Source organism: Brassica oleracea, chromosome C7 (assembly GCF_000695525.1).
Source record: "Brassica oleracea var. oleracea cultivar TO1000 chromosome C7, BOL, whole genome shotgun sequence".
NCBI lineage: Eukaryota > Viridiplantae > Streptophyta > Magnoliopsida > Brassicales > Brassicaceae > Brassica > Brassica oleracea.
Window position 1 is genome coordinate 30,271,077 of NC_027754.1, and position 12,715 is coordinate 30,283,791.

Here is a 12,715-nt window from a genome sequence, read left to right on the forward strand (position 1 = left end):
TAACAGGTCCCAAAAATATTTACTTCTTCCGGCCTACAAAATTACCGGGCCAGGCCTGGTCGGGACGTTATAAGTGGAATTATAGCTGGTTAGATATTTCAGTTCTGACCTGAGAGGCATCTTGAGATATGTCGTAGGGCGCAACGAGGACGTTGCGTTCTTTGAGAGGGGGTGAATTGTAACATCCCAAGTTGTAATATGTAGAAAGGCATAAGAGAATTGATTTGGCTACCTATATCACCAAAGTTGATTTACCTTTTCCGTCACACATCCGTTTAAAACTTCAGAGTTAAGTGTGTTTGCACTGGAGTAGTGAAAGGATAGGTGACCTATCGGAAAGTGATTCGCGATACCGTGAAAGTGATGCCAAAACACGGGAAAAGATCGGGTGGTGATTGCAGGGTCAGTAAACAATGATTTTATGCTTTGAAAAAAATTAACGGACCGCTGGAACAGGATGGAGTCCACGGGCCGGCCCATTAGCTATGGGCGTTATACAAACTCTGTCCAAGTGTTCTATCAGTATCACATGACTCTTCTCCTCAAGTTAATTTAATGGCGGAGTTCTATCAACATTAGGCAGTTCCCCATCGATGATCTTTTGTCTGGGTGAGTTGGCGGGAGTACCACGTCTAAGTCTCCCACCTAATAAAGACGTTTGTTGTACTATATCGAATGAATCGATATTTATTAGTATGTCTTAAAATAAAATAAAAAACAGAAGGATTGGGTACAAATCGAACTCCGGTAAGGATTAATAATTTAATATCAACACCTGAACCGTCGTTTCACAAACATTACTATTACTGGTCAAAAGCAAACTCTCGAAATCTCCGAGCCCTATATGTACACACGAACCAACCATGTTGCATGTTTCTTTTTCTGACACGATGTTTCTTCTTCTTCTTCTTCTTCTTCTTCAACTTTGGCTACATGACGAATCTGAGATTGGGTTAGCTTTGAATGATTTGGCAACAGACTTGTAGAGATTCTCTTCTTCAAATGGTTTAGAGACATAACCATCCATTCCACTTTTCAGACACTCCTCGTATGTGGCGTGGATCACATCAGCTGTCATGGCTAGAATCGGTAAATGCCATTCCAGCTTCGTCTTCTCTTTAGCTTCCTTCTCCATCATCCTTATCTGACGAGTCGCTTCAAACCTGAGAGAACAAAACCAGAACGTAAACCAAGTAGTACAAGACCAAACCTAATGAGTTTAAGTAGGGCTGGGATTTTGAACCGAACCAAAAAAGTTAGGAGTTTGGTTCGATTTTGTAGGTTTGAAAAGGTTTGATTTGGCAATCGGTTACTTTGGTTTTCTTTAAAAAAAAAAATAACCAAACCATATCAAAAACCCAAACCGAACTAACCAAATTTCAAATCAAACCAACCGAACTTATCCGAAATTTTAACAAAATTAATCAAAAATGTATGTACGATTTTCATAAACCAAACTAACCGAATACCGAACCAAACTTTATTTTGGATTAATTCGGTAAGATTTATGTTGAGCCGAGCTAATCGAAAATCGAGCTATCGAATAGCAGGCCAAGTTTAAAGGCTTACCCGTCCATCTGTGGCATTTGAATATCCATGAAGCAAGCATCGAAACTGTGTGGAATCTGAAGCAAACCCAAAGCAACTTGACCACTCTCTGCACACACCACCTCTGCTCCAAACTTCTTCAGAGCTCCTGCAGCTACTCTTCTGTTCACCATGTTATCATCAACCACCAGAATCTTCTTCCCTGTAAGCAAACTCTTGAGCGTTGCTGGTGATGATCCCTCAGGATGCTGCTGTCTCGCCTTTCTCAGCTCGAGAACTTGCTGTAAACACGCGCCGATCATGCTTGCTCTCAACGGCTTCATTATCACCGTATCCGCAAACCCTGCTGATTTAGCTCTGTCGAATTCTGAATTCGTAATGTTCGTTGCGAACAGAGCGAGTTTCGGTGTCTTGCGATGCACGTTTCCGTTGGTTCTTGAGTTCATCTGACGTATCTCCGCGTCTATATCTTCGGTTGATATCCATGAATCTTTCTCCACCAAGATCATATCCAGTTTCGTTGTTCTGCAAAAAAAAAGATTCAATCTTTAGATGGAAACAACACATATAAACATAAAAGATTGAATCTTTACTAACCCTGAAGGAAGAGGAGAACCGTTTCTTCCAGACGCAGTAGAAACAGCGGTTCTGAGACTTGTCATGACATCAACACTGATCCCAAGTCTTTTCATATGGTATCTAGTCACCGCAGCTCGAACAGGCTTAGCATCAACAACAATAGCTCTCATCCCTCTAAAACTAGAAGGCAAATTCTCAACCGTAGGCTTCTTCAGACTGAATTTATCACACCTCTCAAACACAGCAGTGAACCAGAACGTGCTACCAACGCGAGGCCTGCTCACGAAACTTATCTGACCACGCATAAGCTCGACAAGACACTTGCTTATACTCAAACCAATCCCAGTACCTCCGTAGGTTCTCGAAGTGGAACTATCCGCTTGCATAAACGGCATGAAGACACGTCCTTGCGCGGTTAAAGGGATCCCAATACCTGTGTCTTCGATAGAAACCATAAGCCTGACGTTACTGGAAGCGTCGAACTCTGATGATGTCAACAGCTCCTCCGACGAGACTAAGTGTTTGAATGAGTCCCAGCTGTTTCGACCGTCAGCAGCTTCGTAGCCGCTCAGTGTGTTGTAACTCGACGGTTTGGAAGCGGCGGTTATGTCTTCAGAGGCTACTCCTCCGTTCAATGCGGGTTTGGATTCAGCTCCGTCTTTTGATTGTTCCGCGAGATGGACTTTGACAAAGATATGTCCTTTCTCTGTGAACTGTGTCAAAAAAAAAAGACATCATCTTGTTCAAACAACAATCTACTTCCACAGGGGGGACAACAATAGGGCAGGGATTTTAAATTAGACTGAACCAAAATTTTGGTTAGGAGTTCGGTTCGATTTGGTAGGTTATTTAAAAAGTTTGGTTTTTGGTTCGGCAGTCGGTTACTTTAATTTTCTTTAAAAGAATTGAAAAATAACAGCCAAACCATACCAAAAATCTGTACTGAACTAACAAAATTTCAAACCGAACTAACTGAAGTTAACGGAACTTATTTTAAATTTTAACAAAATTAAACCAAAATATAACCAAAGCCAAAAACATCGGTAGGATCTTCAAAAACCCAACCAACCGAATACCGAACTGAACATATTTCGGATTAATTCTTCAAGATTTGTATTGAACCAAACTAAACGAAAACTGAACAACCTGAACCCGCAGGCCTAGACAAGAATATAGGAGGACAGGAACTAACTTTAACAGAGTTTCCAACGAGGTTTATGATGATCTGTCTGAATCTCCCTGAATCTCCTTTGACTATCTCAGGTACCTTGTCTGAAACGAAAACCGCAAGCTGCCAAAAAATTCAAAAAAATCAAGAAGTTAGCAAGTAGCAGCAAACTACAAAAAAAAAGGATACACTACTCTTTTACCTCAATGCCTTTGTTCCTTGACTCCTCAGAGAAGAGAGAAAGAACATCATCCAGTATCGAACGGATATCAAAAGGCACAGACTCCAACTCCAGCTTGCCAGCTTCGATCTTGGCACGGTCAAGAACCTCGTTTATCAACGCAATCAAAGCTTTCCCACAAACCTGCGCGGTCTGAGCGTAATCTCTCTGCGTAGAGCTAAGCTCCGTATCAAGAAGCATAGCAAGCATTCCGAGAATCCCATTCATCGGCGTCCTGATCTCGTGAGAGACGGTCGCAAGAAACTGCGATTTAGCCACGTCAGCAGCTTCTGCTCGGACCTTGAGCTCTTGCATCTCATGGAAATCATCTTCAACTTTAACAATATGCACAGCTGCACCGTAGAGTATGTAACCAACCAAGAAACCAATAGCAAAGAACAACGGCACGGTCGTGAGTACGTTCAACGGTATAGGCGCCTTCTGGAGATACCTACAGATCATCTTATGCTTCCTGAAAGGGTCTCCGAAATCAAGCTTGCTCTCGTGGTAGAGAGACGTGTCGCCTTCTTCGTCTTGATTCCCGTACATGACGAGCGGATCCGACGCGTTGGTGATGTCATACACATGCACTACTATCGCCTGGTTGCCAGCGAGCTGACCGAGTAGATTCTCAACGAGAGACTCAACGTCAAACGCGCCGCCGAGGTACCCTGCGGTGGCTGCTATACGCTCTTGGACGGTGGGGTTTCTAGGAAGAGAGGCTTTGTACACAGGGAAGGTCAACACAACGCCTAGATGGTGAGAAGCCAGTAGTCTAAAAGGGCTTGTCAAGACAGCTTTCCCTGTCTCTCTAGCTCTCAAAATGTTCTCTCTATCCTCCTGTAAGCAAAAGTTTTCAGAACTAAGATAATCCAAAAACAAGAAGTATCTGTAAATAATTACCTCTCCTGACATCATGTCTAGTGACTCGAGGTATGAGACACTGTCTTGAGAGAAGATGACGGGAGCATACTCGTCCCTAACAGGTGAAGGCTCTCCTGTGTCCATTGTCTTTATAACCCAATTGTGCTGACTCTCAAACATCTCCCTCTCAGCATTCACAACTTTTTCAGCGTAAGCCACTCCGCTCAGCAACGGTCTCTCAAACGCTGTTCTTGCTGTGTAGTCCGCAAATGTCCCCTGCAAATTTTTTATATTTTTTGGAATGAAATGTTAAATTTATTCGATGCAAAACATTTTTACAATGAATGTGAAACTTTAATTCAGAAACAGAACTAGACTAGTAATTAAAAGAATTTCAAGAAAAGTCAACTATTCAATTATAAATCAAATATGAACAAATCTTGATCTTTTTCTCTAAAGCTTTAACCTTTGATAAGGCAAACACTGACCTGATCGATTGCAGATGGATTCTTGTGGTAATGAAACGTTGAGACGAGAATAGCCAAAGCATGGACATGGTTAACACTAACACTAAACTGATCCTGCAACATCCTCGCTCTCTGATCACACATACTAACCAAAACCTCTTCTCTTCTGACCTTGCTGGTATCATCCATCCACTGGTAAATCCCTCTGCTTATAAACCCAACGATGATGGTCCACAGAATCAAACCCTTTGGTAATAAAGCTCTGTGTTCCTGTATGAAAGTCGACCCCTTTTTGTTACCCACCTGGTCGTTATTATTACCGTTGTTCATCTTCACCGCCACTGAATGCTGCATCTTGGCGAAACCCATCAACCCAGAACGCCAGAAATCGATTTTCCTGGACTTTTGTGGCGAATCTTTAGCGCTCAGATGATAAAAATCGCTGCTTTGGGTTGTTGTTCTTGGCTCCTTTCCTTCAGGATTTGGGTTGTTGAGTGCCCAGTTCATATCTGAGCTACAAAACAATGGAGAGACAGAGGAATGTTAGTGTGCGTGTGACTTATGCATTCATATAACAACATAACAAGCATGCCTAGTGGTATGATTAGAGCTTACCATAAACATTGTTTTGCGTGTTTATCAATACATTAACAAAGCATAAACCAAAAAGAGAGATTTTTTTTTTTGGCAAATTCAAGAAACTTTTTCTCAACGCATGGGACTACTCTCAAAAGAAGGAACTTTGCTCAGTTTCCGAAGGTTTACTACAGAGGTGAGAATTAGTTTAAAATAAATTAAAGAAATGGGGGTTTCTGTTAATTAATTGTCAGAGGAATGATTAAACAAGACACTAATCATAAGGTTCTTTACAGGCGTGAAATGTTTAGTTGATGTTTCTTCTCGGAACAAGTTCACAGCTATGTTCACTGTCTTAAATCCAAACAAACAAACAAAACAAAGGTTTGACCAAACAAAGAACACACAACAGCACAAAAACAACGAAGCATAATAAAAATAAAAATAAAGCCGAAATTTTCGAGAGGCGCACATGGAAGAGAAAGACAGAGAGTTGCTGCAATTTTTTTTAACTAACAGAAAAATAATTGATTTTCGGTTACCTGTGATGAGTTGTGAAAGGATTGAACATTGCATTATTAAACCCTAAAGCTCTTCTTCGTGACTATAAAACATATTAAAATGTATTCCATTTCTAGCTCTTCTTGTTCTTCTTCTTTCCTCTTTCTTCTTATCTTTTCTTTTTTGTATATAGTTTTTCTTTCTTTGGGGAGATTTGTTGCTTTTAAAAGTAAAAAAAAAATGAATCGAATTTTATAGATTTTTCGACAGATACGTTTCTCTCTCTCTCTCTCTGTAGCTCTCCTTTAACTTGAGTCCAACTTTGAAGAAGAAAAGTTTTGAACTTTTTTCTTAATGGCTCATGATTTAATCCAACAAAAGCCATATCTCCTCAAAAAATTATCTACGTGAATGGAATTAATTATTGTGACACTGGACTTGTCTTATTAGTTACCCTCTATTTTTGTATAACTATTACTAGCTAATTGTTTTCTTGGTTTAATCAACAATAATTTAAAGCAGAAAATTCAAAAAATCTATATATATAAAGTAGACATTTTTCCTTCAGGGGTTTGCTGCCACGTGTTCTCTTTTATTTTTTCATCAAAATTCACATGTTTATTATATTAAAAAAATACCGATGGAACTTGAATAATGCAAAAACTCAGAAAATTAAAATAAATAAATAAATAACAAAAGAAGACGAAATTTTCGAATTAAATAGAATTTCTGAGAATTTAAGTTATTTAATCGTTCTCGCACAAAGAATCATTATATGAAATTTGATAATTATTTTATTGGTCAATAAAATTCAAGATGAATAAAGAAATAAATAAAATAATATAAATAATTTTAAATATTTAATTTATGAACAACTAAAAATAATATTAACTTTCACTATTTATTATTTTTTACTATTTTCTATTATTTTAAATTTACAAATTAAATATTTATTTCACTAAATTACCTCATCTTACCATAGTGTTTTAGCTTAAATAATCAGAACTCAGAAGAAAAAAAAGCAAAAAAATAAAATCTGAGACAAAGCAATCCTCCGAACACAAATGTGTGTGATAGAGTATCATCGTAGAGCCGTACTCAAGCTATGAAAGAGAGCAAAGAAGTTAGATCACGAAAAAAACAAAATTTTAAAACCAAGATAAGCAAGATGCAGTCTCCAACATGAGCTAAAATTTAAGGAAGAAGAGGAGCAATCAATATTGACCAGAACAACCTACAACGCAGTGAAAAACAACCGCACAACTTGGAACTCATAGAGCCGATCTACAACAAATACGAGATAATCTCACAGGACATGACAGACAATAAGAACTATACTCCAAAACATAACAACCATTCCTGGGAGAAACACCGGTGAGGTAAACGAAATACAAAGATGGTGATAGGTAATGTCAAAATATGGACATATGGCAAAAAAACATCTCAAAAGAATAATGTTCAAAATTTTGAAAAAAATAAAATATAATTTTGACTCTGAAATCGTTAATCTTAGAATCAACAAATATATAAATGCAAAGTTATTGAAATTAAATATGTTTAATATGAGAGGCTCACGTCACCGCTAACAAATACTACTATATACACAATAACACATTATTGAAAAAACAAACACAAAATATATTAACATATCACCTACTACTACATAATACAGTAAAAATATCAAATAATGTTTTTAACAAATAAAAACGACTACATAAATATATCATCTAGAAAACTCATATTTATAACCAATAAAACAATATTTCGCGCGAAGCGCGGACACCCCCTAGTAAACTATAAACATATCTCTTAACATTTTGTGACACCATGTCTAAAGTTTTCATGAAATTAATTAAACAGTTGCTGTCTTTACACTAATTATCTTTTTTTCATGACAAGGAAAAATACATTATATATTATTTTGTGTAATAAAGCACAGTTATCTAAAAAAAAGGAAGTTTTTTCCCCTCTGAAAATAGAAATTTGTACGAGTCGCTATCGCATATCTTGGTGATAATGACATCGCGACAAAGCGCAGATCTGGCCCCAGAGGCATTTTCTTGATACAACATGGTAGCCGCGTAATGACAATGCTACCCCTGTCCCTTCCTTCGTATAATGGGCCTGACTTTAAGCCCACATTAAAGCCGCGTGTAATCTTTCAACAGTGCATCAAATGCATGAGTTTTTGGCGCAAACGTGTGTGTATGATTTTAAAAAAGTGAACAAATTTCTTTGTAAATCATCAATCACATGATATTATTTTAATATTTAAATTACAAAGAAGTTTCACGCACATTTTAGTAAAGTACGTATATTTGTATATTGGTACATGATTCAGCTATATGTTGACTAATGCTCCAAAAAAGAAATACTATGTGTGAATAAACAACGTTTTGGGGGTATTTTTCATTGACAAGCATCGTGTGAGACCTAACAGGAACCTCTCAAATGAAAACCAGTGTGTAAATATATCATATCTAGTCAATGCATTGAATATCTGCCTTTGAAAACTGATAAATGGAATGATGAAAATAGTTATTCTTGATGTATTAATAATTGTAGTAGTATGTTTCTCCAAAACAAAATTGGAATTGTATGGTTTATCTAGGGAAGTGTCTTATATAGTAGAAAGTGGGAACAAATAGTACATCAGAACAAGAAAACACATGTATATGCTTTTTATTGGTACAGAATACTCAAATGTTGAAGTGATTATCAGTCGAGAGCCAGATTGTATATAGAATGACTATCATAATATTCTATTACGAAGATCCACCCTTTTATAAGCTATCAGTTCTAGAAAATTTTGCGGTTGCTACAAACACGTAATTATGTAAAGTGCGACACATCAGACTTGATGAACCGGATCGTGATCCCTTCCAAAACGGATGAGTTTCAGTGCCTAGTGCTCGGGCTCCGGACTAACGGCTTAACTCGAGTCTTGATCCAGACGAGACCCAATACCATAAAAAAAATCATGATAAATTTGTTGACCAAAACACTGAAAGATAATGCGACTTTCGGTAATTTTCTGGTTTTTTTCGACGTTAGATTCTAATAAAGCATCCATGTTCATGTAGGACACACGATATTTTCGACAAGATCACTAATTTGTATTTTTATTCACAAAAGGTGTAAAAGTAGAATATATGGATTTAGTAGTACACAGAGGGAAAGAAAGGCACACAAAGGAAGTGGTGCTAGAAAAATGTGTGTCGGCCATGTGATATTCATGTTTGACTTTATACCATTAAACCATTTCGTGGTTACAAATTATCGTCTTCATTTTGGATTTTTAAAGATTTTGTGAAATACTATATTTTTCAGTTTTTGTATTTTGTCTCAAATTATTTCTTGGCCACATGCTCGGCAATCACTAAACCAATTCATCAGTATAAACAATTTCAAAACATCGTAATTTCATCAACTAAATTACTCATGTATTCGTAAGTTATAACTTATTCTGTAGCATGCTGAGCATCTAAAAAAAACTTCGTAACTTGCTTTTTTAAAAAAAAACTTTAAAACTTCAAATTTAGAGTTTTAAAAAGTAAAATTGAAGTTTCACTGCTCAAAACTCTAAATTTGAAGTTTCATTTTTTTATTTGTATTTTGGTCTTTGTAATTAATTATACTTCATATTTATGATTCTTAAGTATTTTCTTATTCATAATTTTAATCTTTAAACCTTTTATGTATTTTAAATATTTTAAATTTATTTTTATAAATTTAAATTTTACACATATTTTAAAAAAATTAAAATAAGATTTATAATATTTAAAAAGTAGAATTAGACAACAAGAATATTACAAAAGAAACTTAATAGAAAAAATATATATGAAGACATAATTATTACATAAATTTAAATATTACAAAAATACTAATAGACTAGTAAATTTTCTCCAGAACTTCTAAAATATTATCCAAACAAATTTTGTGTATCAAAAAATAGAACATTAAGATAATTTTATGTAATAATATGGTATTTTACTTGTAGTTTAATATTTAATTATGTTTTTCTATTTATAATTATATATTTTAGTATAAGATTTTATTAATTAATATTACTATAATATTTATATATGTGCTAGTTTTCTATAAAAAAATTATGGATTTATATTAATTATGACAAATATAAAAAACATAATGTAAATTATAAATAATTTTAAAGTTAGATTTAAAGTTTTGCTTTGGGAAAAAAACATTTTGAAACTTCTTTCAAACTCTATAATAGATAGTTTTTTTGGAGATGCTCTCGCAGAGTTTAACAATTCACACAAAATGGTTACTAGTCCAGGTTTCACGATTCAAAAGAGCAGGCTAGCTAGGCATAATCGTCCTTTCCTCAAAGGTTAAATAAACAATCACGATTTCATAATTACTATCTCAATCAATGATAATTCAAAAGTCCAATAGAATATTCTATAGAGATAAGATCAACTTCATTCATTAAATATCATATCCTACGTTAAAGTATAATTATCAGTCCTAAATCAACATCGATCAATGGTTCTTTGACCGAGAAAAAGGTAACTGTTACTAGGTGAAAGCAAAGATTTTACACTCACACTGAAATGGTTCTAATATTCTATATTTTTCAGTCTAAATTAAAATTTGGTTTTGGTAGAAGTATTCGATATTTTGGTTTATAAATAATAGTATCCAACACGAAACTTTCTTATGGATTGCTTGGTACAAATTTAGTTTAAGTTTTTTAATTATTAAATTTGTCAATTATTTTTTAATAAAGTTTTGGTTTAAATTGATTCGTTTGTTAATATAAATTCTTCTCTAAAACCAAGAGAATCAAATTTAAAAAACTTTTCCATAAATACAAAATAATTTGAATGAAATTAAAAAAAAAACAGAATATAATTTTTACAAATAAATGTATTACATTAAATATAGTTTATATTTATATTTATATTTATATTTATATTTATATTTATATTTATATTTATATTTATATTTATATTTATATAAAATTATTTTTTCATTTTTGATATAATTGTTTTCTTAATATCAAACCAAACTAAACACAAATAATATTTTCAACACAATTGTTTAAAAACTAACTGATATAAAATTTGATTTTGAATGAAAGTTGCTTTAGAAACCAAAGTTTTTGAGAACCTGAATAATAATCCAAATAGAGATGAACCGAATAGTCAAATGCTCGCCATATTCCGGGTACAAGATTTAATCCATTAAAACCATTACGTGCTGGGCTTTAAGAGATTTTAAAATTGGGTAGGTGTTTCAAATTTCTGTTGGGAAGCGGTCTATTAATTACCTTATCAGGCTGGCCCGGTTTAAATCTGATAGTTAGCACATGGATATTAACCATATTAAATTTATGTACCGTATAAACAAGACCACATGTAATATGATATGTACATCAAGCAGACCTAATCGAACCCATGGAGTTGACGTTATCTATTTACTTTTCGTAATAATTCATACTAACTTACCTTTTTTTTGGTCAATCTTCATACTAACTTACTAAATGATCTCTATGAAAGAAAAAGCTTAGTCGAAACCATCCACATAAATGAACAAAAAGTTCTGTCTTAATCGGTGTCCATGGTTTCAACAACTTAGAGAGTATGGTGAGAATAAAAGAAGCGGAATCAATAATGTTCCTTAAGTAAGCGGATAAGGCAAGGAGAGACATATGGAGTTTCAAGAGAATGATTGAGATGAAGACAGAGAAGATGGAAGGACGACTACCAAAAGAAACTATCGATGTTGCATTTGCACGAAACAGAAGAGCGATGGAAGAAGGAACTGGAAGAGTTTAAGAGACTTGAGAACTCACATTGTGATTATAAGGACATGAAAGTGAGATGGAAGCTGAGATTGCTGGATCGTTAAAGAGACGACTGTGATGGACGAAAATAGTAAATTTTCGATGTGCATGTCATAATGGGCTTAGTGTATTTGACTCGCTCCATTCCATCCATTCGTAGAGTATGGGCTAAAGACCCATGAACGAAGTTGTTTGAACTAGATCAATGATAGTTTGATTGAAAAAGATGAAGTAATATGTTGAGCTTGTCTCACCGTGGCTTTTTCAGTTTTAAATAAACTAGATCATTTTTCCGCGATACGCGCGGATAATATACTTTTATTTTTTTCACATTTTATCACACGTAAATTATCATCTTAATTTAAGATTAATTGTGTTTATTTGATCAATTGCAACTTACTATTTTTACTTTCATGGTAAATCTTTTGTATAAATGAGGAAATTTAGTTTTAAAATTCTATTTCTCATTTTAAAAATTTAAAATTTTATTTATATTAATCTCAAATAAGTTTCTATTATATGAAATGAAAAAGAGTAACCTGACTTTCACAGTCAAATTAGGAAGACAGTTTGAATTACTTTTCTTTTATTATGTTTGGCAAACTTTACTTCTGTATAAGATTTGAAACATTTTAGGGATCAAAATTTCATATAAGTAAAACACATCAGAACAAAAAAAAATTGTTCAATAATGCACCTGCATTTATTATTATTGTTTTACGTAAATTTTATAAAATCGATGATTGATAACCGTCTTAGAAGTGAAACCGTTTAAAATTTGTCTATGCATTATTAAATCGTAAAAATATTAAATTATAAAATAATATTAATATTTATTAGAAGTGATGTAATAATACTATTATTAGTGACCAATAATTTAAATATAAAAAAAATTATTGATCTGTACTTTGATATTTCTTAGAAAAAATATTATTTCACAGACCAATAAAAGTCTGCGAGCTCATATTCAGTAGTTGAAA

The 12,715-nt window shown here is 34.2% G+C and overlaps 1 protein-coding gene across 4 annotated transcripts; it reads right to left on the reverse strand.

Moving 5' to 3' along the window:
• Positions 1 to 724: 724 nt before the first annotated feature.
• LOC106306308 (histidine kinase 4) lies at positions 725 to 6,138 on the reverse strand. Of its 4 annotated transcripts, none has more exons than XM_013742879.1 (8): positions 5,965 to 6,138; positions 4,868 to 5,360; positions 4,419 to 4,655; positions 3,498 to 4,355; positions 3,320 to 3,418; positions 2,146 to 2,840; positions 1,570 to 2,073; positions 725 to 1,163 (listed from the first exon to the last, which is right to left on the reverse strand). In XM_013742879.1, exons 1-8 carry the CDS (start codon positions 5,991 to 5,993, stop codon positions 920 to 922), a joined length of 3,159 nt encoding a protein of 1,052 aa, XP_013598333.1. In that variant the 5' UTR covers positions 5,994 to 6,138; the 3' UTR covers positions 725 to 919. The 4 variants fall into 4 exon arrangements, with proteins under 4 accessions (XP_013598333.1, XP_013598332.1, XP_013598336.1 ...); XM_013742878.1 differs by having other exon boundaries at positions 4,868 to 5,355; positions 5,965 to 6,137; XM_013742882.1 differs by lacking the exon at positions 5,965 to 6,138 and adding an exon at positions 5,462 to 5,747 and having other exon boundaries at positions 4,868 to 5,355.
• Between the last annotated feature and the right edge of the window lie 6,577 nt (positions 6,139 to 12,715).

What these genes read in the sequence shown, in the direction of transcription:
- LOC106306308 (XM_013742879.1), bottom strand. Translation starts at nt 5,993, where the DNA reads ATGTTCAATCCTTTCACAACTCATCACAG. An exon ending in CCTTTCACAACTCATCACAG is followed by an intron (nt 5,361 to 5,964) that starts GTAACCGAAAAT and finishes ATTGTTTTGTAG; the next exon opens with CTCAGATATGAACTGGGCAC. An exon ending in ATCCATCTGCAATCGATCAG is followed by an intron (nt 4,656 to 4,867) that starts GTCAGTGTTTGC and finishes AAAAATTTGCAG; the next exon opens with GGGACATTTGCGGACTACAC.